The sequence below is a fragment of the Syngnathoides biaculeatus genome, chromosome 9 (assembly GCF_019802595.1).
Source record: "Syngnathoides biaculeatus isolate LvHL_M chromosome 9, ASM1980259v1, whole genome shotgun sequence".
Lineage (NCBI taxonomy): Eukaryota > Metazoa > Chordata > Actinopteri > Syngnathiformes > Syngnathidae > Syngnathoides > Syngnathoides biaculeatus.
The window spans coordinates 13,828,988-13,852,089 of NC_084648.1; the positions used below are offsets into that span (position 1 = coordinate 13,828,988).

Consider the following 23,102-nt stretch of genomic DNA (forward strand, 5'->3'; position numbering starts at 1 on the left):
CTTACACAGTCTCTCTTGGTTTATTTTTTTCCATATACAAAATTTAAACCTCTTTTCAAAGAATGACGGAATTGACGAGACGTGGGAACGCTCGCCAGTTTAAGTGGTTTTATCAAAAATGAAAAGTAATGAAAACAGAGTGAGCAGGCGCATACCAAGATCAGGTTTCGAATGTTGAGATTAACTGTATTAATAAACATTTGGGGATAGAGCGCGATTAAAGTGGTTACAATTTGAGTGAGTGACGATGTTCTAAACAAAGAAAATTATAAAAATGCTGCAGTCTTAGCATTGTGCTGCTGCTTTTTTTTTTTTTAAAGGTTAATGGCAAAGTGAAGAGCAGCAATGAAAATGATGGCAACTAAAAGGCAATATCCAAAGCAACAGCACAAATAATAAATAATACAGCACGAACTCTTGCCGGAAGGGCTAATAAAGTAAAGATGCGATACCACAAATGGATGTCAGGCGACCGCTACTTTGTCTGCTCACTCTGCTTTTAGATTTGGATTCTTATCAGGCAGCCTTTTAAGCCACCCTGTAGGCGATCATGCGCGTGTAGTTCTTGCGGTGGCTGCGGGCCGCCCAGAGGAACAAGGCGGCCGCCATCATCTGCAGCGGGAAGGAGATGAGGGCGAGGTAGAGGGACCAGCCCAGCGACGAATCCACCCGCCTTTGCGGCCCGGCGTGCTTTTCGAGGAGATCCACGCCGGCCAGGAAGCAGCACACGCTGCCCAGAGAGCACAGAGCTGACGAGAAAGCGCAGCGATGTCAGCGATGGGGCCGCCGCTGCTTTGTTGACATTTGGCGGGTGGGGGGGTTTATCTGCATATTTGTGCCTTTACAGACACAAAAAAAAGCTCTTATCTTGTTTTTTGCACTCCCGTTTATGAAGATGTGCTCTCCAATTCCGTAGGGAAAGCAGTTTCAATATTTATTTGACATCTATCTCAAGGCGCATGTACCGTAATCCCTGGCCTACAGAGCGCACCGGCTTATAAACCTCACCCAGTACATTTGTAAGGAAATACCATTTGGTACATACAAAGCAGCAGCTGTGTAAAAGCCGCAAGTGCCCGGATTGAAACTGACATTGAAATACGAGATATTTACAAAGAAAGATACGAGTACGCTCTGTCATAACTGGCAAGATGATTCAGCGCACGACTAAAATGACAGTTTCACTCGTAATGTTTTTCCCCAGAGGATCCCTTCCAGGACTTGGCATCTCGTCATGAAAAGTAACACTAGTGAAGCGTCAGTCGTGCCAGTCACACACATTGTCAGCTAGTGCTGTTTTGCCTCACCCCTGACATGTCGTTGCTCTGCGATTAAATTGATCGGGCGAACCTGACATTTATTGAGGCATGCTGCGTATTACAGTGGAGGCCACTTATGATGTACTCAAATTGAGTTCTCTATGTTCTTGTAGGGCTCGCCTTATTAATCTATTCTTCCTTAAATCAAATTTGATTTTAATTGTCATTTTAACACATTTTCCCCTTTTCACTTAGAGAAAAAGTGAATGAAAAAGACAAAAAACGTTTTGCTTTTAGTTTTGGTTAGGTTTAACTATTATTTCAACAGTATTAACTCGGAACAACTTCCACAGAAAAATGTCTTTTAACTCAAAGATTAAAAAAAGTACTTGTTTATGTTGGCAAATTATGCCTCGAGTCTAAACATATACTGTATTTTCTGGACTACAAATTGCGTTTTGTTTTTTTTTTCCATAGTTTGGCCAGGGGTGCGACTTATTCTCCAGATCGATTTGTATGTGAAATTATTAACACATTATTACATCCATCCATCCATTTTTTAAGTCGCTTATCTGTTAATTTCACACTGACAACCATAAGAGGGCGCTCTAGGGCCGTGTATCTGATAACGGATGGAGAGCGCAGCTTCCGGGTGAATCCGCCACGCAACTTTCCGGCAAATCATTGGATGGCTTAACAAAGTATGGGCTTTCGTGACAACCAAAACCATCCTGTAAGGATTCAGAAAGGCTGGAATAGGTTAGTTGTAACTGCAACCGACGATGAGTCTGACGTAAGCGACGTACAAGAGGAAGCGGCACGTCGTCTACCGCTGGAGTTGGGGGATTTGTTTAGAAGTGACACCGAGGATGAAATTTCATTGGATTTTAGTAACTGGACATTTGGAGTGACACGGATGGTTTTGGTCAACTGCGCTTTGATGCACAGAAACCGTAAAATAATTTTTTTAAAATTATCCTGATGAATAAACTGAATCGACAGATGAACGGAATCAAAATGTCCTAGTTTCAATGACTTCACTGCGTGTGCTACGCCAGCGTTCTTACCTGCGAGGAGATGTATCACACCCACGGCAAGGGTCGGCTTGAAGCTGCGGCACAGGCAAGCGCAAACGCCGATGAGGCCGCTGAGGAACACCAAGGCCAAAGAAACCAAAGGCAGGAGAAATTGGCACCTCCACAAGTCTGCAAGAACGGACAGAAAAAAATGTAACGCTGGAAATAGGAACTTTACTATTTACTATAATAAACCACTATAACCACCACTATATAGTTGTTCAATATAGTACCTCCAAAGACCATTCAAGGAGCGAAAGAAATTATTCCTCAATTCTGATAAGTACATAATAGAATCTAAAGTTAGTTAAAGTGTTAACAGTTAGCACAGAAGACCAGAAACTGGGGGGCGCGGGGTCCACATTTTTAATATAAAATAGAATCCCTGGGCGGTGTCACAGCTGTAAAGCTTTGGCCTCCCAGTTCTGAGGACCGGGGTTCAATCCAGGGCCTGCAAGTGTGGAGTTTGCATGTTCTCCCCGTGACTTGCGTGGGTTTTCTCCGGGAACTCCAGTTTCCTCCCACATCCCAAAAACATGCATTCATTGGAGACTCTAAATTACAACTACATGTACATCTGTTTGTGATTGCGACTGTTTGCCGTCTCTATGCGCCCTGCGATTGGCTGACAACCACTTCAGGGTCTACCCCACTCCTGCCCAATGACAGCTGGGATTGGCTCCAGCACTGCCACGACCTCTGTGAGTATAACCGGCACAGATAATGGATGGATGGATAGATTCCTTGCGCGTGGGTGTACGGCTTACAAGCCTGGAGTGGACGCTTGAGAACACGGCAAAAAATGGATTCAGCGGCTATGACAACAACACTTTTGAATGAAAAGACTCACATGTTCTTAGGAGGTCCTCGTCACTGCTGCGGTTTCCAGGGTGTTTGTACTTTGGCAAGAACTGCTGAGGAAGCGTGAAGTGCTTACACTGGCTCTTAAACTTCGGCTCTAGAGGGGGTCGAGAGATACAAACTCCATCAGATATAGGCTGACAAGTAAATGATGGATATCACTGGCAAATGGGAGAAAATATTTCTCCAAAATTATCATTTTCAGAAACAGCATGATTGTAGACTATTGACATCACATTGTCAAAGAGGGCAGGCCACTTTCAACTTCTTCTTCTTCTTCTTTTCCTTTCGGCTTGTCCCGTTAGGGGTCGCCACAGCGTGTCATCTTTTCCCATCTGAGCCTATCTCGTGCATCTTCCTCTCTAACCCCAACTGCCCTCATGTCTTCCCTCACCACATCCATAAACCTTCTCTTTGGTCTTCCTCTCGCTCTTTTGCCTGGGAGCGCCATCCTCAGCATCCTTCTACCAATATACTCACTCTCTCGCCTCTGAACATGGCCACTTTCAACACTTGGTCAATAATGGGAAATAAAAACAAAAAAGACCCATGTGGGGATTGGCCAAAAGCTGAGGAAAAAAAACATGAAATTAAACAAATGTGGACAGAGAAGGTTTTGACCAATGCCACCAATATACAGATTTGGATCAACAGTACCGTAGTAAGCCTCAAGGCTTAATCAAAATATATTGGTTAAAAAATGTATTTAAAGCGAGTGTAATCCACTGTAACATGACGCACCTTATGAATATTAACAGTCAACTTAACGCAAAGAAATTAAAACTGTACTTAAATTGATTCAATTCAAATACTCAACGTAGATCAAATTAAAAGAAAAAAACTAATTGTGTCAAAATAAAGTTCTAAAAGATCTTTAGTCCATAGGAGTTAAATGCAACTGTAGTCTACTTAATGTAATGTACCATCACTGTAACAGTTTCTTTTCCTTTATGGTTGTTTCTTGCAAAATCATCTAAGCTTAACCAAGTCTCCTATGAATCAAGTCATTTCCCCTCAGACTGGCAGAGGAGAAATAAAGCACGTTTGTAATGACTTCCTACCTGATTCCTTGAACCCGTGGGACTCGCTGGGCACCAGGATGCACCACCACCACAGTCCCATGGTGCCATTGAAGTGATAGAAGGTCTCGCTGAAGATCTTCTCATCGAAATCGTTGTCGACAGCGTCGTCTCTCAGCGCCGAGGCGTTGCTGCCGTTGTGTGCGCCCGGCGCACTGCTGTACTGGTACCAGTGGTGCGTTCCCACAGCCACCGAGAGGTACACGGCGGCCAGCAGGCTCAGCACGGAGCCGATGACCAAGGCTGTAGCGTAGCGGTTATCGACCATGGTATCAGGTCAGTGGTTGAACTGCTTCCTGGTGGAAAACACTAGCAGAGATGCGATGTATCAAATGAAGGGAGTTAGAACAGAAGAAAGAAGCATACCCAAATATTTATTCTCTATTTAGTGTGCTTTATATTAATGTATATTGCCTACCACTATACACCAATGCTGATGAATCTTTTGAGATTTTACACACGTACCTACTCGTCGGACGACATGTTAATCGTGAGACAAAACTGTGCACTCGCTACTAACTGTACCATTGATTACAAAACTATTACTAATACTTTATAAAACTACTACTGCTACTGTAGTTATCATCGAGCGCAGTACTAGTGGCCCGCAGTCAACTACTGCGCAGTTTTCACTCACCAGTAACACGTAACTGTCCTAACTAGTATGTAAAAATGTTATCCAGTAGTGGATACATATTTGGCTTCATATTTAAGACAGTCGTTCAACGAATGTAGCTGTGTGTACGTTACGTTTGCTAACGCCTTTTCTGACGCTAATCACAGATACTCGCAGTTTTATCTCACAAAACCCAGTTAACCTTAACCTTTTTTTTTTTACATTAGCTGACATTATAAAATGTATATCCGTAAGGTTTTTACCTCATTCCCTGGCAAAATCGTGCTTTATTTCTTTAGTTTAAGTGGAAACAAAAAACGGCCATTTTTCTCTTTCGACGAATGTACTTCTTCGTCGCCCATTACTTTCGGACTATCAACTGGTGTAAAACTATGATCGCCACCAAGCGGGCTGATTGGTATTACACGAGCACCGGCCCTCAACAAGTAGTAGTTTCTTTCGGCTTGTCCTTCCCGGGGTCGCCACAGCGTGTCATCTCAGATGAACCCACAAGTGGACCTAAAAAAAAATGAATGGGGTGGAAAGGATCATATGTTTGAGTAGTTCATTCATCCATCCACTTTCTTTGCCGCTTATCCTCACGAAGGGTCACGGGGAGCGCTGGAGCCTATCCCAGCTGTCAACGGGCAGGAGGCGGGGTACGCCCTGAACTGGTCGCCAGCCAATCGCAGGGCGCATCGAGACAAACAGCCGCACTAACAATCACACCTAAGGGCAATTTAGAGTGTAAAATAAGAGGCCTTGAAAATTGATGGCTGTCTGGATATTTGAATTTACATACCAGAAACGATTGCTCTCTTTTAAAGTGAAGTATCCACAGTTGTTAAGTAGTCAAAAATAAAGAAATATTATGTGCAGTATAATCCTTCCATTTTTATTAAAAGTCAATCCATTAAAATGGGTTTATAGCAAAGATTTAAGAAAAAAAAAACATTTAAAAGTGAGCATTTCCCTGATGTGTTTTTGGCAAAATAATGGTGGACCCAGTGACAAAAGTTTAAAATATCATTCAAGTGATCAAGTGTTCCAGCACTTCTCCAGAGGACACATTGAATTATTAAAAGTCACAAATCATTTTCAACAAAATTTGCTCAACGTGGCGCAGCGGACACTTCCCTTTCTCATTAAAGCATATCGGCCCTAAACGTTGGCCAGCGCCGCCGGCGGTCGTTCTGCACCGTCGCATTCAGGACGGGCGTGGCGGTGAACTCCACCGCGCACGGTCCCGGGAGGCAGGGGGCGGCCTCCAGCTCCAGAACTGTCACGTTGTTGGGGGCTTTGGTGCTGAGGATGCTGGCCGGGACGAAGAGAGTCAACTGCGGGCCTCGCGACGGCCAGTAGCGTCCTAAATTGAAACCGTTGATCCAGACCTGCCCCTGGGCCACAGGAGAGAACGCAGATTTCGTTATTTCACTTTCAAACAGAGTACCAAGTCGAGAAAATATTCAGAGCTCTCCAAGTACCACCATCTTCACAAACATTAAGATGCTGTAGTATAGTACCGTAATTTCCGGCCTATAAGCTGCGACTTTTTTCATACGTTTATGCGGTGATGCGGCTAATTTGTGCATTTTTTTTCTAACAGCCGCAAGGGGGAACTCGAGCGGAAAAGGAGTGAGACGGTTGGAATATATGTGCCGAAGAACTGACTTTTACCTGTGTGTTTTTTTTTTTTTAACGGCCCTGTTAGCGCTGTGCTAGTGTGTTGCTGTGTCTCGGTGATTTTTACCAGTATGTTTTTTTTTTTTTAACCAGCCATGTTAGCGCCGCGCTAGTGTCTTGCTGCTGTGTCTCAGTGATTTTTACCGGTATGTGTTTTTGTTTAGACCGGCCCGGTTAGCACCGAGCTAGCGTGTTGCTGCCACATCTCTGTGATTTAGGTATGTTTTTTTTTTTTTTCAACTTTTTCAACTGTTAGTGCTGTGCTACCATGTTGCTACTGTGTAGCTGCCACAGCTGTTTTTTTTTTACTGGTATGTTTTTTTAACCAGCCCTGTTAGCGCCACGCTAGCATCTTGCTGTTGTATCTCAGTAATTTTTCCCAGTATGTTTTTTTTTTTTTAAACCTGCCCAGTTAGCACCACGCTATTGTTAGCGTGTTGCTGCTGTGTTACTGCAACGTCTGTAATTTAGGTTTTTCATTTTTTTAACCGACCCATTTAGCGCTGTGCTACCGTGTTGCTACTGTGTAGCTACCACAGCTGTTTTTCACAGCCCTGTTCGTGCTACCGTGTTGTTGTTATGTTAAGCTAGGCTAAGGTATTAAAACTTTGACAACTCTTTCTGTGTACCATCTTTTTTCTTTGTGGGTTTCAATGTGGGCACTTGCGGCTTTTACACAAGTGCGGCTTATGTATGTACCAAATGGTATTTCCTTTACAAATGTACTGGGTGAGGCTTATAACCAGGTGCGCTCTGTAGGCCGGAAATTACAGTAACTATAAGTGTTCATCAAAAACAGCTCACACTTTGAGATTTTATAACTCCAATGAAAACTGAAATCATAATCGTAAACATGCCTTGCGCCATTCGGACAGGCTGACGTAGGTGTCCTGAGGTAGATCTGGGATGCCGTCGGGAATGAGGAAAGTTCCTGCGTAGAAAGCCGGAAGGGAGAGGGCGGCGGGACGGAGCCAGCCGGTCGACGTGGGCCCGGTCTCCCAGAAGAGGCCCTGGCTGACCGCTTCGTCTATGCTGAGGCTGTACATGGTCCACCCTTTGAGCGCGACGTTGGCCAACGTCAGGTTGGTCACGAGGCCCTGCGCAAAGACAACCCATGCAAGGAATAACGTCAACTATGGCTCATTTCCTCCTTTTGTCCTGGCAAATTAGCACAGTCCACTTTTATAGATATATTCCCCCCTCTGAGCATTTGCTTCGACCAGATTGCCTAATGGGCCAACCGGCCTTGAGCGAACAGTTCCAAACCTTGAAGTCATTGATTGACTTTCCGTAGTTGATCCGGCCCATGTTCTCCACCAGTATGTCCACTCGGCTGCCAGCTTCGCCGGTCACGTTAACGCTCAGGACTTTGTTTCTCTCCAGAACCCCCGCAGCCACCTTGAAACAAAGTCAGCATGAATATGTGGCCTTTTGTTTTATATTCGTGGAAAGAGTCGACATTGCTGGTGATTGTGTGCAAGTTCCGAAAGAACAATATAATACGAGCTCGTGCACCTCATAAAATCACGTGACTTTTGTTTACCTCGTCATATTGCCGGTCTAGCAAAGCATTTTTCAATGCTAAGTCGATTGGAGACGACACGGAAATATGTCTTGTGGCACGACGCCCAGAGTCTTGTCCGATACCGTTAGACATTTAGAAGGTGAAAATAAACGAAGGTACGTGGAAAAATTAGATAAACTCGGCATTGAGGACCCGTATTTAATGCAAAAGTCGATGTTTTCACCGATAAGAAATTGGACTGTAAATTCGCTTCCACTTGTCTTGGACAACTGGATCTACACATGGATTTGGTGAGTAAGTCGTCGAGATTTACACGATTTAGCCGTAGTTCATACGGATTTTGTGGTGAATCTTACGTGTACGCCCGTATATCACAAATCATACGGATTCAGAAAATTTCTACTCTATTTTATGGAAAACCCAACGCTGGGCAATTCCAAACGTAGCCTGCATCAAGGATTTTTGTCGAAGCATGCATGATGTTTAGCGCAGTGGCAAATGTTTCACATGAATACAATTCTGAACACAGTAATGGCACTGAATAGACTTTGATAATTAGACATTAACTTCAGATATTATCATCAAGGAGATCTCCAATAAAAATAATGGAAAAACTTTGTTTTTTTTCCCTCCTCTGTTATTTTGACATATAACTTGCTTCGGTATGTTATAAGGATTTTTCCTCTCTATAAGGATTTTTTTTTGGGTAGTTTATACAGGTTGGTGCTCCAAAAAGTTGACGGGTATGATTTACACGTGAGAGTTTGAAAGCGTAGAAAAGTCTGGACACATACAAATACTTTGTTGCTGGATCTGTTCTCAATCAGGAATAAATCACAAATAGCGACGAGTTGACGGCTCGTGAACACGAAAGCGTTCGGCCACACGTTAGCCTTTGCCGGAATCCATCGATCTTTTCAGCTACTATTCAATACAAATACCAATATTTCAATAAATGACCCCTTGTTTTACACAAACTCGCATTCATTAACTATGATTGAAAAAAAAAAGAGAGAGTCGTCTCCATGGAATGTACACGGAAGCGATTGCGGACACACTTAACCTCGGTAAACCTCCCGGGTTTTTTTTAACATGCATTGTTCTCAAATGAGCCAACTTGGCTGTATTTATTATTATTTTTTCAATCAGGACACACAAATATTTGCCGACCCACCCCGTCCACTGACACATATGCTCGGTCGTGGACCCCGTTCAGCGGCGATGCCAGCGGCGTGGGCGTGCTGCAGTTCACCGGCAGCTCGGTCCTGTACAGCACGTAGCCAAATGCCTGCGAGACAGGACAAAGAGGCCTTTCAAAGCCGTGACACAGACATCCATCCGTCCCGCAAACTGTTTTGCAACAGGACATGCGGACGTATGTGAAACACGCCGTGTAACAACAAACTATTGTTGGCCAACCGCCAAGGAATAAACGGAGACTCCACACCTACAAGTGTAGAACTGAACTGAAGAACTGGCTTTTGAACCAAAGGTGAAACGTCTCAACCCTCGCGGATTACCGTGACGACTGAGAATTGCACACACACATGACAAAAGGGACATTTTTCTCCCAGGGAACTTTTTCTGTAAAGATTTATTTCGATGACCTCTGTAGGGGTGGGGAGGGGGCTTGTTTTGGTATCAGTAGAAATAAGTCGAATTCCAGAAGCGTGGGAGTAAGAATTTAGGACTGACTAAAAACCAAAAAAAACAGATTTGTTGTGATTTAATTTGAAGGACATATTGATATGAATGAAAAGAGTCACACGTTGGAGCAATGGGTGGGGGTGAGGGGGGGGGTACCTGGTTGAGGTCAGTGAACGTCTGAGGGAACGCGGCCTCCACTGGGCCGGAGAAGGAGATTGTCTCCAAGGCTTCGGACACCGTTTGGAGCTGCGGCAAAAGAAAAAAAATAAAACGTTCATTTAAGATTGTCAACGAGATTAATATACAGTAGTGCCTTGTAGTTGTAGTTTTTTTTTAAGAAGGGCCTCAATCATCCTCTTAATTTTCATGCTCCGCGGTACCAAGAGAGGAACTGTGGTACTGCATGCGTTAGTTTGGTATGGCGGAGAAATATGTAAGAATAATACAGGGCATGTATGAGGGCAGCAGAACAGTGATGAGGTGTGCCGTAGGCGTAACAGAAGAATTTAAGGTGAAGGTGGGATTGCATCAGGGATCCGCTCTGAGCCCCTTCCTGTTCGCTGTGGTAATGGATAGGCTGACAGATGAGGTTAGACTGGAATCCCCTTGGACTATGATGTTCGCAGATGATATTGTGATCTGCTGTGAAAGCAGGGAGCAGGCAGAGGAACCATTAGAAAGATGGAGGTACGCACTGGAAGGGAGAGGAATGAAGATTAGCCAAAGTAAACCAGAATATATGTGCGTGAATGAGAAAAGTGGAGGGGGAAGAGTGAGACTACAGGGAGAAGAGGTAGCGAGGGTGGACGACTTCAAATACTTGGGGTCAACAATCCAGAGCAATGGTGAGTGTGGTCAGGAAGTGAAGAAACGGGTCCAAGCAGGTTGGAACAGCTGGCGAAAGGTGTCTGGTGTGTTATGTGACAGAAGAGTGTCTGCTAGGATGAAGGGCAAAGTTTACAAAACAGTGGTGAGGTCGGCCATGATGTACGGATTAGAGACGGTGGCACTGAAGAGACGACAGGAAGCAGAACTGGAGGTGGCAGAAATGAAGATGTTGAGGTTCTCGCTCGGACTGAGCAGGTTGGATAGGATTAGAAATGAGCTCGTTAGAGGGACAGCCAAAGCTGGATGTTTTGGAGACAAGATTCGAGAGAGCAGACTTCGATGGTTTGGACATGTTCAGAGGCGAGAGAGAGAGTGAGTATATTGGTAGAAGGATGCTGGGGATGGAGCTCCCAGGCAAAAGAGCGAGAGAGAGGAAGACCAAAGAAAAGGTTGATGGTTGTTGTGAGGGAGGACTTGAGGACAGTTGGTGTTAGAGAGGAGAATGCACGAGATAGGCTTAGATGGAAAAAGATGACAAGCTGTGGCGACCCCTTACGGGACAAGCCGAAAGAAAAAGAAGAAGAAGAAGAAGAAAAAGAAGAAAGGTGCCTTTCCACGGTGAATAACGCGGATCCACTGTGTTTGTGTTTTATTCATTCCGAAAACTAGACCCGAATCATTATTTAATGCTTTAATTTTATGGTGCTGCGAGGTGGACCCGCTGGTTCTAAAACTGCGTGCATCAATGCTAACCGTTGGCCTAGAGTGACGGGAGTCGAACGGCGTTCACGGCCACATGGAGCGCTTGGTTCCGCTGCAGTAGCGGGAAATTCCGAGTTGGTGCGCCTACCTGTTGCATTTTGACAGCTCCATATGCAAACTTGGGACTTGAAGGCGGTATGGGCCCTTGTGGTATTTTCCGGTACTGTTAACAAGAAAAGACACGATCAGATCGTTTTTTGTTTTTTTTTGTGTCACATGAAGAATAATGCGATAAAGTGGATCTTTGCACACCATTTTGATCACCTCCCGGATTGCAAAGTACTTCTCGGTGAGGTCTCCGGCCTCGGTGAGTGGAGCGTTGTAGTCGTAACTGGTCGGCTGCGCGGCGTAAGGCGAATTGGCACCTGGGGGGGGTCGGACATGATCACATGCCACAAAATCAACATTATGAATCACGTGTCTTGGAGTCCATCTTTTTTGAAGACACTGACCGTTCCAATATCCAAAGTTGGTCCCACCAATGAACATGTACCTGTCAGAAGACAAAAGTTGAGTTACAAGACGACAGAAGACTCCAGAACACTTGGAACTGCTGATTTGCTCATAAAAGTACCGTAGAACTTTTTTTCTCAAAATATTACATCTACAGTCACTTAACATTAGCAACTTTTTTTCCCCTTATAGTATAGAGCAGTGGTCTCAAACCTGTGGCCCGCGCGACATTTGCGGCAACGCGAGATGATATTTTGTGGCCCCCACCTTAATATGAAAGTACAATGGCAGTGCAGCACTCAGGTTTTATATGGAAGGCACTTTTATAGTGTTGTGTGCGGAGCAGACCAATCACGGTGGGGTAGATGGCAATCGGGGGCGTGACATCGACCGGGCTTGTTGCAAGCAGAGAAAAAAAATTCAATGAGAAAGTTATAGCAGCGTTGCCAAGAATATTTTGTATGTATATAATAAGTTTTGCACACAAGTTGTAAACACCAGCGTCCTTCATCATCTTATTTTGTGTTAAAAAGATAGGATTGTTTTTAAGTTGTAATTGAAATTCCACATACGGTAATTTCCGGCCTTCAGGCCGCGACTTTTTTCACACGCTTTCAACCCTGTGGTTTATGCGGTGATGCGGCTAATTTGTGCATTTTTTCCTCACGGCCGCAAGGGGGCACTCGGGCGGAAAAAGGTCGGAATGAGACCGGTGGAATATATGTGCCGAGGAAGTGACTTTTTCTGGCCCTGTTAGCGCTGTGGTAGCATGTTGCTGCTGTGTTACTGCCGTCTCTCAGTGATATTTACCAGTAAGTTTTATTTTAACCGGCCCTGTCAGTGTTAGCACTAGCGTTAGCGCGTCGCTAGCGTTAAACTCTTTCTGTGTAACATCTTTCTTTGTAAATATTTTGCGTTTCAATGAGGGCACTTGCGGCTTTTACATAGCTGCGGCGTATGTATGTACCCTTTTTTTAAAACGTACTCTTATGTTCCCATGATACACTTTCATATAAGTTACAGTACAAATCCTCCGTCTTGCTAAAAACTCATTTGTGGTGTCTGTTGAGGTCTGATGTTGAATTGGACCTTGCGGAAATTGACTCCAAAAAAAATAAAGAGGACTCACAGGTTGACGTTTGCGCCCATAGCCAACATCTCACTGAGGGTCAAGGCCACTTTTTTGGTCGAGACGGCGGAGTGAGGCCAGCCCCAGTGGTCCAGCCAGCCCGTGTAGAACTCTGAGTTCACCTGGTGGCGCGGAGGTAGGAATGAAGACAGTCAGTTTCTCTCAAAAAAAGGAGGGAGCTGAAATTACTCTGATCACACATCTTTTCCCCCATTTCTTTGGTCCAATACACTTAACACAATACACAGTGTTTATTTTGGGAGAAAATTTCAACAAGAAGTGGCAAAAAAACAGCTTGAAGCAAGCACACAGGGCTTCTTTTTTGAAGCATTGTTCAATAACTGCCAACAAAGTACGCGCCACTGTCGAGTTGTAAGTAAAATCTTTGTTCACAACACAAGGCAGAAAATTGGCATATTTGGTGTGGGGTTACTCATAAGCTGAGGTACTACTATAAAATGCTGCTTTTCTTTTTCTTCCTTTCCTTTCGGCTTGTCCCGTTCGGGGTCACCACAGCGTGTCATCTTCGATTAGGGGTCACCAACGCGGTGCCTGCGGGGCGAGGTATGTTCTAAAAATACCATGGGCCACAAATTGTTACTATTATTTGTGCTTCAAATTGCGAATCTGACTTGCTTACGTGAATGAAAATTTTAAAATACCTGTAATGTCATTTACTACAATAAATTATAACAAAAATATTTTATGTACGCGGAATGAACTGAGTCTGAAATTTGCTGCAAACATGTCACGTAGCCCTTTATACGATTGGTGCTCACGAAGTAGCCCTCAGCCTCAAAAAGGTTGCTGAGCCCTGTCTTACATGAACGCATATTTGTTTGGCAGAGTTTTACGCCGGATGCCCTTCCTGACGCAACCGCTCAGCATTTAGCATATTTATTTATTAAAATTAATTACTTTAATTCCTGGTCTGGAGAGCGCACCTGGTTATAAGCCTTGGTACACAGAAAGAGTTTAACACTAGCGTGGCGCTAAAGCTAACGCTAGCATGGCATTCAGGCTAATGTGGCGTTAATGGTAACGCTAGCATGGCGCTAACGCTAATGTGGCGCTAATGGAATTACGGTAAAAAAAATTTGGGGGGGCTGGCATTGATTAACGGTATTTCAATTAATTAGTGAGCAGAATGTATTTGACATAAAAGTAACTTGAGTCACACGATAAAGTCACTTTAAAGTCCTAAACTTTTAAGTCAAGATTTGCATAACGCATATTTGTACCGTAATTTGTACCGTAATTCCCGGCCTACAGAGCGTACAGAGCCTCGGTACACAGAAAGAGTTTAACACTAGCGTGGCGCTAAAGCTAACGCTAGCATGGCACTAACGCCACATCACCGCATAAACGGCAAGATTGAAAGCATGTGAAATATGTCACGGCTTGTACGCCGGGAATTACAGTAAAAAAAATTTTGGGGGGCTGTCATTGATTAATGGCATTTTAATTCATTAGTGAGGAAAATGTATTTGACATAAAAGTAACTTGAGTCACACGATAAAGTCAACTTGTAAGTCAAGATTTGCATAACGCATATTTGTACCATAATTCCCGGCCTACGGACCGCAGTTGGTTATAAGCCTCGGCACACAGAAAGAGTTTAACACTAGCGTGGCTAGCGTTAGCTAAAGCCCAAAACTAGCATGACACTAACGCTATCGTGGCGCTAATGGTAGCGTGGCGTTATGCTAGCGTGGCGCTAACACCGCATAAATTGCAGGGTTTAAAGCGTGTGAAAAAAGTCGCGGCTTGTAGGCCGGCAATTACGGTACATATTTTTTGGGGGGCTGGCATTGATTAATGGCATTTCAATTCATTAGTGAGGAGAATGTATTTGACATGAAAGTAACTTGAGTCACACGATAAAGTCAACTTGTAAATCAAGATTCCACGATATGACTAAGAAAGGGAAAACAAGGTAGGGACTTGCCAAGGGTCCGTGAGGTTCTGCGTGCCGCTGGGTTGCAAATGCTGCAGACACATTGGAACCTGAAATAAAGGACAAAAAAAAACCCCATCATCAATTCATTATTCAGGCCTCTAATTATTGACGCTGACCGACCTGGGCCGAAGTCGACGGTGGCGTAGACGCCTTGGATGGCGCCGCACTTGAGGAAGCCCGGCGAGGCGCCGTCGGTGGTGAACAGCACCACGTCTTCGCCTAGGTGAGATCGCATCAGCTTGGTGAGGTGGCGCATGTAGTTGTAGTCGCACGCAAAGTAGCTGCCGTATTCATTCTCCACCTGAACAACAATGGCGTTAATCCGTTATTATGTGAATGCTACTGTTGCTATGGAAACAGACAACAAGAAGACACCCGAGCACCTGCACGCTGATGATGGGGCCGCCATTCCGATAGAGGAAAGGAATCATCATCGGGAGCAACTTGTCCATCCAGCTGTCCACTGCTGCTATGTAATCTGGAATCAAGGGTGTACGGCGTGGTTAATGCGACGCGATTCAAACAAATATATTCGATCAGGGGTGCTCAATGCGTCCATCGCGATCGTCCAGTCTTGGTCTCGCTCTTAAAGACGTACACTCATAATTACAAATGTCACAGTACTTACGCAGCCCATCAATGTGTTTTATAATGACAGCGTCCGCCACCGCTGCTTTAGTTAGCAACACAGTCTGGGCAACGTAGAGCAAAGACGAGGTAGACGTGGTGCTTATGTTTACTTTCGATATTAACGGAGAAAGTTCAAAAAAGGAATGCTGTTGTTTTAAGATGCAATGACTGTTGGAGTATGTGAATAATCGAAGAAAAAGTGGTTAAACCGGACGAGTTTTTCTCTTTTCCGAGTGGGAAAGGTCTGGTCTCAAACCAAAGTAGAAAGTGCAGGATCAGATGGTGTGTAATGTTAAAATTACACCTTGGCACAGCCTGATCCAGGATGATAGCACAGACGGTACAGTGCACAAAAAAAAGCTAATTCTGTATTTTAAATATAGGAGGCAACATAACATTAACCTTAAAACGGTTTGGGAGCATCACCCCCGCGAGAGGCTGGCTGCTTGAAAAGTAGATCTTGGGGTAAAAAAAAGTCTGGGCACCCTTGTATTAGAAGTAAGGGATAGGAAACGAGATGAAGCGCTAATAGCGAGAATCTGCAGATAACTGACGGCCATTAAAAATGTACGAGAGAGAGAGGGGGTCAGGGGGCTTAGGGGTTCTTACCCACTAAAATCTTGAAGAAAAAAAAAAAGTAAAAATATGGAGAAAATTAAAAACCAAATCTGTGACTCTGATTCCAGTGCATATACAGTACAACCGCTATGCTAAGATTTTCACCTGGATCTGAAGAACGCAGCACAATGTCATTCTTCTGCAGTAGCCAGGCAGGCAGTCCTCCCTGGCAGACGCATATTTAATATTTGTAATTCACAATTGTGTTTGTCACTGGCCACAAAATAAGGGACACTATGAATTGAGTAGATCCAATAAAACTGTAAAATGACTTTAACCCTTAAAAGGGTGACGTGTGTTAATTTGTTACTCTAAGAACATTTAACAATATGAGTATAATGGTTTGGGACTATTATATATATATTTTTTTTGGGGGGGGGGGGGCAGGGGCACTCCAGTTTCCTCCCACATCCCAAAAACTTGGAACATTAATTGGACACTCTAAATTGCCCCTAGGTGAGATTGTGAGTGTGGCTGTTTGTCTTAATGTGCCCTGCGATTGGCTGGCAACCAGTTCAGGGTGTACCCTGCCTCCTGGCCGTTGACAGCTGGGATAGGCTCCAGCACTCCTCGCGACCCTCATGAGGATAAGCGGCAAAAGAAAATGAATGGATGGATGGATATTTTGGGGGGAGTATATTCATCGAAAATCTCAGGTATTCGCTGTTTTGGTCATCAGGCAAGTATTGCTCTGTTGCCGTCAAATTGGAATCCTGGATCCGTCGTTAAGTTTAATTCATTGACTGTTTTGTTTGAAATCTGTTTTTTTCATTTTATTTTTTGCAGTTCTTGCACCTCAGTCAAAAACGAAAGCACAAGTTTGTGCTTCTCTCTCGATTGCCGCTACTTATGGCCAACGCAGTCTACGTTACGGATACAATTTGTATACATTCCCCCACATTCTAGATTGCGTGTAAATGGCAAAAGGTGACTTTATGCCATTTGCATAAAGAGTTAGTGAGCATATTTGTTTGCCCACGTGAGACGTCGCAACAGTTTGCGCGAGTGTGTTACTTAAGCTAGTATGCTAGCTAATGCTATGACGTGAAGGTGATAAGTATTGACGAGACTGTGCAAGTGTACCGAATGAAGTGGCCAGTGATTGAACTGAAAATAAAAAAGCAAGAACTAGAAAATGAATAGCTGGACGGAGTTTCTTTCACCATGTCCCACTCGGCACAAATATAAGGCCCCGGTCGAAGGATGACCAGGAGGCCGATATCTTGAGCCAGCTGAAGGAAACGTTCCAAATCTCGGTCCCCCCTGAAGTCGTATATGCCCGGGGACGCCTCGTGGAAGTTCCATGGAACATACCTGCGGTGGGAAATGATTGCAGGGGATTCATTCTACCGTACCAAAGAAATCAGTAGTGTCATTTTTTTACGTTGCTGCGACAACGGCGAGGTCACGTACGTCTGGACGGCATTCAGGCCCGCCATGTACATCTTAAGCAGCCGGTCCTTCCAGTAGGCCCTGGGGATCCTGCTGTAGTGGATGCTGCCCGAGATGTAGCGGAACTTCTCGCCGTCCTTGCGGAAGCAGTCGTTCTGGAAGTCCACGCTGAAGGACGGCGGCGCGGCCAGCTGTTGACGCACGGGACCTTTTATTGATCATTTATTACAACGCTCACTTACAACTGCGTCAGACAATCAACTGAAGTCAGTGAGCCATTATTATATCAAAAAGTGACTTTGTAATCGCTTTTATACAAATACACAACGTTTTAAAAAGTGTTTTCGTGTGGATTATGTTTCTTTTTACGTACAAGTTCCGGTTATGTCGCTCCAATTGATGGAACGTGTGTCGTAAAGCGAGGACCTGTGTACGTTGACCTCTCTCATGAAGATAAATGTAGTAAACAAAACTATGCCGTGGTCATTTTAGCCAACATATGTTTTTTTGTTACAGAGAGGTGTGTGCTAGTACTGCTGAAGCGCAAATATGGAGGATGTATTCGAAAAAGTAAAAGTTCTTACAGAGACTCCGAGGAGCAGCAGCAGGAAGTTTGCGACTCCCAGCAGCGACATGACGAGTCTTCGCCGAAACCAGTTCCTGCTTCTTAAAACTACATAAAAGCGCACTTTTTTATTTCGCTTAAACGTGTTACCTAAGAGGAGATTGGGGAAACGTTATCTGACATCTTGTGGTGCGGAAGTCCAATCATGTGATGCCATATTTTTTTAAATGCTGTAATGACGCCCTTTGGACAACGTGTGGCAGCATCACATTTACAACATAAGATTGAGCGGCGTTTGAAAGCGAAGAAGAAAAAATGTTTTTTTTTTTTTTAAACAATCTTGATTGAAAAAAAAAACTAGATTGACAAGGGAATAAAACAGTCATTGATGAATGCATAATTAAATAAAAAAGGAGGTATTTCTAATACAAAAAAACGAAGCGCATAAAACAAAAGTCTTCTCGTCGGTTTTGCGTAGTTCATCCTCCCACCGAAAGATGTCAGTATTAAATACACGTTGTTTACAATCACACGGAACTACGTAACGGCTACCCAGACAGCGTCCACGTGGGAAGAGCATTGGAAAACAAACATGTCGGAAAGCGGCGATGGAATCACCGCGAAACAGACGGCACACGTGGTGGACGAAGATCAACAATCACCCCTCATGGCCACGCGGACCCGCAGCGGCCGCATGGTGCGTCGCCCATCCGCATTCCGGGGCTGTGAAACCCCGGTAACTTCTGGGAGGAGGACCAGGAGCGCCGTCACACCCAAGCAAAAAGAACCGGAGGCAGAGTCGCCGGAGCCGGACGAAGAGAAGCCCGCAGAATGTGTCGGACCGGAGACCGCGGAGGAGAAGCCCGCAGAATGCGACGGACCGAAGACCGCGGAGGAGCATCCTCTTGAACCCGAGGCGGTGGAGCCTCGCACAGACCCCGCAGCTGAGGTTGACATAGCCGGCCAGTTGTCCAAGCCAACACCAATAGAAAAAGTCCCAGAGACCCCGAAGACGAAGTCGCAACCCCCCAAGAAGGTTCTTCTGGGGCAGAATGTGAAAGCCACTGTGGTTGTTCCCCTGGGCAAGCCAAAATCAGGCAGAGTGTGGAAGGACCGCAACAAACAGAGGTGACGTCCTAATATATAATAAGAATTTAAAAAATATAGACTGTTTACAAAAGTTGGCTTTTAACAATCTACCTGGCTGACAGTCAGCCTTCATTCGCCGACACCCACGTCACTCACCAGGCCCAGCCTTTTTAAAGCCACACACATTCAAAGTTGAAAACCCAGTGCGGAACTCGATGGTGACCCCCCCCCCCCCAAGTGCACAACAACAGCGTTACCTCATGTACATTTTTTGGAGTTACTTTTGTGCAGTAATGAAAATGCCTTCATCAAATGTTAGGATTAATACTGTAATTTCCGGCCCATAAGCCGCGACTTTTTTTCACACGCTTTCTACCGGTATGCCTTTTTTTTTTTTTTTTTTAAAAAAAACAGTCCTGTTAGCATGGCGCTAGTGTTAGCATCTTTCTTTGTAAATATCTCGTGTTTCAGTGTGGGCACTTGCGGCTTTTACACAGCTACGGCGTATGTATGTCCCAAATAGTATTTGTTTACAAATGTTCTGGCTTATAACCATCTGCGCTCTGTAGGCCGGGAATTACGGTAAATCCCATTTATAATGACTGCAGTTGCGTAAATAAGCACCTGGTACTCTCCGGACTGCAGTCAAAGACTTCCAGGCACTCACTCAAGTTGAATAGATAACAACCCCGAGATAAGATTTAAAAACAAAAAAATATTCCGAATCAATCGATGTCATTGTTTTTCATACTCAACATGTCCGTCACACTCGGGCGGCTCCAATTACCGGTAACAAATTCCTTGTGTGTTGTTTACATACTTGGCCGGTAAATCTGATTCTGATGATATTTGCGTTAGCAGATGGATTTTGGAAGCTGGCCAAAGCGATTTGTGTTGTGGACTAACCGTGTGGCATGTGCAGGTTCTCCGCGCTGGTACGAGACGCGTCGCTGTGCACCTCCTGGGAGAAGAAGATGCAGGCCAAGCGGGAGAAGAAGCTCGTGCACAACTACATGTTGGAGCTGAAAGAGCAGAAGGCCAAAGTGAAAGAGGTATAACGCGACGAGAAACGGCAACGACAACAACAGTTGCGCTCCATCTTCACGCGCGCTCCGATTCCTTTGCAGGACAAGCGGAAACGCCGAGAGGAGAACTTGAAGCGGCGAGCGGAGAACGAACGCAAAGCGGAGATCGTGCAAGTGGTACGTGTCCCCCGTGCCAATCGTCCCAATGATGACGTGGGGTGGGGGGGTCTTTAGTTTAACACGGAGAACCCTTCCTATGGAGGGACAGTAAACCAAATTTGTACACATCGTTGAGCTACAGTAACACAGTTGGAAAGTCACAATTATCATATTTATATGAAGGACATTTCCAGTACGGTGCGCTAAGATGGTAAAGTGTTGGCCTCACAGTTCTGAGGACCCGGGTTCGATCCAGGCCCCACCTGTGTGGCGTTTGCGTGTTCTCCCTGTGCCTGCGTGGCTTTTCTCCGGGCACTCCGGTTTCCTCTCACATCCCAAAAACATGCAACATGAATTGGACATTCTAAATTGCCCCTAGGTGTGATTGTGAGTGCGGCTGTTTGTCTCCAAGTGGCCTGCGATTGGCTGGCGACCAGTTCAGGGTGTACCTGTACCGCCTCATGCCCGATGACAGCTGGGATTGGCTCCAGCACTCCCGCGACACTTGTGAGGATAAGCAGCTAGAAAATGGATGGATATGCCGCAGCTGTGTAAAAGCCACAAGTGCCCACATTGAAACCGACATATTTACAAAAATATTTTACACAGAAAGTTTAACGCTAACTCTAGCGCTGCTTCCCTAATCCTAGCGCCACCACGCTAATGTTAGCGCCGCTGTGCTTACAGGCCGATTAAAAAAAAAAAGAAAAAAAAAATTCTGGTAAAAATTACTGCGACAAGCCAGTAACACGCTAGCTCAGCGCTAACAGGGCCGGACCGGTAAAAGTCACTTCCTCGGCACGCATATTCCACCAGTCTTACCCTTAACTTTTCCACTCGAGTGCCCCCTTGTGGCCGTTAGAAAAAAAATGAACAAATTAGCCGCATAAACCGCAGGGTTGAAAGCGTGTGAAAATGTCGTGGATTATAGGCCAAAAATTTCGGTAGTTCATTGCGCGCCATTGGAAAACCTCAAATGTTCGGATCGTCGAAAACCGAGGAGACCTTTTATTGATTAAAAAATAAAAAGTAAATGGTCAGTGCATTTTATTTGTTACATGTATTTTCTTACTCCCCAAGTCTGTGTAACATTATTATTGCAGTTGTAGTTTACAGCGATATAGAACATCACAGTGAAAGGTGTTTCTAATATTTCGGCCCTCAAAATATTAAGGACACCACATTTTTTTTATGCAGTGGACTGAAACAGCAGCGAGATGGTGTACCTTTTTTTAATATCTTTTTTTTTTTTTTTTTTGTCGTCAGATCCGAAACACTGCGAAGATCAAGAGGATGAAGAAGAAGCAGCTGAGGAAGATCGAAAAGCGCGACACGCTCACTCTGCTGGAAAATTCCAAAAACAACAACCAGAACCAGAACAACAACAAGAGCAAACGGGCAAAGAAAAGCAAGACTCCAAATTTGACTTGAAGACATTTTGGCCCGCGTGTTGCTTCTTTAAAGTTGATTTATGTACACAAGAGCTGAACAGCGTGATTAATCTTGTGAATCAAAATCTTTCAAATGGTCTGCACAAATAACGCAGTTGCCGCTGTACAGGTCCCTCGAGTTTGGTTTCAGGCTGGGATTTTGTTTTCGCTTTCACAACTTTGTATGAAATAAAATGTTTCGCCTTTTGTCAAGAGTACATCATCAATACACTGACGTCAATTTAGCAATACCGATACGGTTGGTGCGTCCCAATGATCCTCGGAGCTAAGTTGCTTGGGGGGGGGGGGGTCACCCAACGCAAACAGGTCCTTGGGGAAGGTCCAACAGATCAACATGTGGAAGTAAATATGTGTCACCAGGATTTAAATTTGAAATGCCACAGGAAAAAATTTGAAATGGGATCATATTTTTAATAGTTGTATTTCAGTGTAACTTTTCAATGTTAAAAAAAAAAACATTCGGTGTCTAAAATTGACAGTCTGTGCCACCAGGGAGGGTTACTTCAGGTCAGAACCGAACAGCCAGCCAATCACAGTTCTGCTTTCTTAGTTTGTGATGTCACGTGACTAAGAAAGCGGAACTGCGATTGGCTGGCAGCTCGGTTCTGACCTGAAGTCACCCTGCCTGGTGGCACAGATGGTGAATTTCAGACAGCAAATTGTAGCAACTTTTGAAAATGTGATCACTTTACATTTCAAATTCAAATCCTGGCGGCACATATTTACTTCCATATCAAGGTTTCCTTTACCTGAACGTGGGTCACTTAAGCGTGGGGTTGGTACACTGCGAGGTGGGCGGTGCCCAAAGGCAGAGACCTTGGCGATCCGATCTCTGACTCCAGAAGCTGCCTCTAGGAACGTGGAACGTCACCTCTGACAGGGAAGGAGCCCGAGCTGGTGTGTGAGGTCTGGAAGTTCTGATAGAGTTGGATTCTCCTCCACACACCGCTTGGGCTGTGGTACCAGTCCTCTTGAGAGGGGTTGGACTCTCTTCCAGTACAGGGTCCCGGTTGACCAAGTGCAGAACGCAGCTTTGTGGTTTTAAAAAAAAAAACTCAGGGATGGGAGGAGTTTGGTGAGGCTGGATGCTTTCGAGAAAATTCTGGTCCACCACAGGACGTCTCAGGAGTGGGGTGGGGGTAAGCAGTGCCCCATCAACACTGTATCGTGAGGATGGGGCGCTGCTGATCTGGACTCGAGACGTTGTGAGTCGATGGGCAGAATACTCGGAAGGACTCCTCAATTCCACCGACGCCTTCCCGTGAGGAAGCAGAATCTGGGTTCTCTGAGGCGGC

At 44.8% G+C, this 23,102-nt stretch overlaps 3 protein-coding genes across 4 annotated transcripts; 1 reads left to right on the forward strand and 2 right to left on the reverse strand.

Annotated features, from left to right (window-relative positions):
• Positions 1 to 6: 6 nt before the first annotated feature.
• Positions 7 to 5,307, reverse strand: cldnd1b (claudin domain containing 1b). Its single transcript, XM_061828784.1, has 5 exons — positions 5,155 to 5,307; positions 4,258 to 4,584; positions 3,186 to 3,293; positions 2,327 to 2,464; positions 7 to 749 (listed from the first exon to the last, which is right to left on the reverse strand). The coding sequence occupies exons 2-5, from the start codon at positions 4,541 to 4,543 to the stop codon at positions 529 to 531; spliced, it is 753 nt and encodes a 250-aa protein (XP_061684768.1). The 5' UTR covers positions 4,544 to 4,584; positions 5,155 to 5,307; the 3' UTR covers positions 7 to 528.
• A 451-nt stretch (positions 5,308 to 5,758) lies between these two features.
• On the reverse strand, positions 5,759 to 18,320 carry glb1 (galactosidase, beta 1). Of its 2 annotated transcripts, XM_061828774.1 has the most exons (16): positions 18,103 to 18,320; positions 17,540 to 17,709; positions 17,290 to 17,440; positions 16,232 to 16,292; positions 15,262 to 15,356; positions 14,999 to 15,179; positions 14,867 to 14,925; positions 12,919 to 13,040; positions 11,789 to 11,829; positions 11,589 to 11,701; positions 11,425 to 11,499; positions 9,903 to 9,992; positions 9,274 to 9,387; positions 7,841 to 7,972; positions 7,432 to 7,671; positions 5,764 to 6,288 (listed from the first exon to the last, which is right to left on the reverse strand). In XM_061828774.1, exons 1-16 carry the CDS (start codon positions 18,151 to 18,153, stop codon positions 6,037 to 6,039), a joined length of 1,947 nt encoding a protein of 648 aa, XP_061684758.1. In that variant the 5' UTR covers positions 18,154 to 18,320; the 3' UTR covers positions 5,764 to 6,036. The 2 variants fall into 2 exon arrangements, with proteins under 2 accessions (XP_061684759.1, XP_061684758.1); XM_061828775.1 differs by lacking the exon at positions 9,274 to 9,387 and having other exon boundaries at positions 5,759 to 6,288.
• Positions 18,321 to 18,518: 198 nt separating this feature from the next.
• On the forward strand, positions 18,519 to 21,993 carry ccdc86 (coiled-coil domain containing 86). Its single transcript, XM_061828783.1, has 4 exons — positions 18,519 to 19,211; positions 20,095 to 20,224; positions 20,300 to 20,374; positions 21,623 to 21,993. The coding sequence occupies exons 1-4, from the start codon at positions 18,676 to 18,678 to the stop codon at positions 21,785 to 21,787; spliced, it is 906 nt and encodes a 301-aa protein (XP_061684767.1). The 5' UTR covers positions 18,519 to 18,675; the 3' UTR covers positions 21,788 to 21,993.
• Positions 21,994 to 23,102: the final 1,109 nt, after the last annotated feature.

Excerpts from the sequence above, each read along its gene's own strand:
- glb1 (XM_061828774.1), bottom strand. The coding sequence starts at position 18,153 with ATGTCGCTGCTGGGAGTCGCAAACTTCCTGCTGCTGCTCCTCGGAGTC. Across the intron at positions 17,441-17,539 it reads GGCCTGAATGCCGTCCAGAC|GTATGTTCCATGGAACTTCC; the intron begins GTACGTGACCTC and ends TTCCCACCGCAG. Across the intron at positions 9,993-11,424 it reads GAGCTGTCAAAATGCAACAG|CTCCAAACGGTGTCCGAAGC; the intron begins GTAGGCGCACCA and ends CTTTTGCCGCAG.
- ccdc86 (XM_061828783.1), top strand. The coding sequence starts at position 18,676 with ATGTCGGAAAGCGGCGATGGAATCACCGCGAAACAGACGGCACACGTG. Across the intron at positions 20,225-20,299 it reads AGAAGGCCAAAGTGAAAGAG|GACAAGCGGAAACGCCGAGA; the intron begins GTATAACGCGAC and ends ATTCCTTTGCAG. Across the intron at positions 20,375-21,622 it reads AAGCGGAGATCGTGCAAGTG|ATCCGAAACACTGCGAAGAT; the intron begins GTACGTGTCCCC and ends TTTTGTCGTCAG.
- cldnd1b (XM_061828784.1), bottom strand. The coding sequence starts at position 4,543 with ATGGTCGATAACCGCTACGCTACAGCCTTGGTCATCGGCTCCGTGCTG. Across the intron at positions 3,294-4,257 it reads CCACGGGTTCAAGGAATCAG|AGCCGAAGTTTAAGAGCCAG; the intron begins GTAGGAAGTCAT and ends GACCCCCTCTAG. Across the intron at positions 2,465-3,185 it reads CGAGGACCTCCTAAGAACAT|ACTTGTGGAGGTGCCAATTT; the intron begins GTGAGTCTTTTC and ends CCGTTCTTGCAG.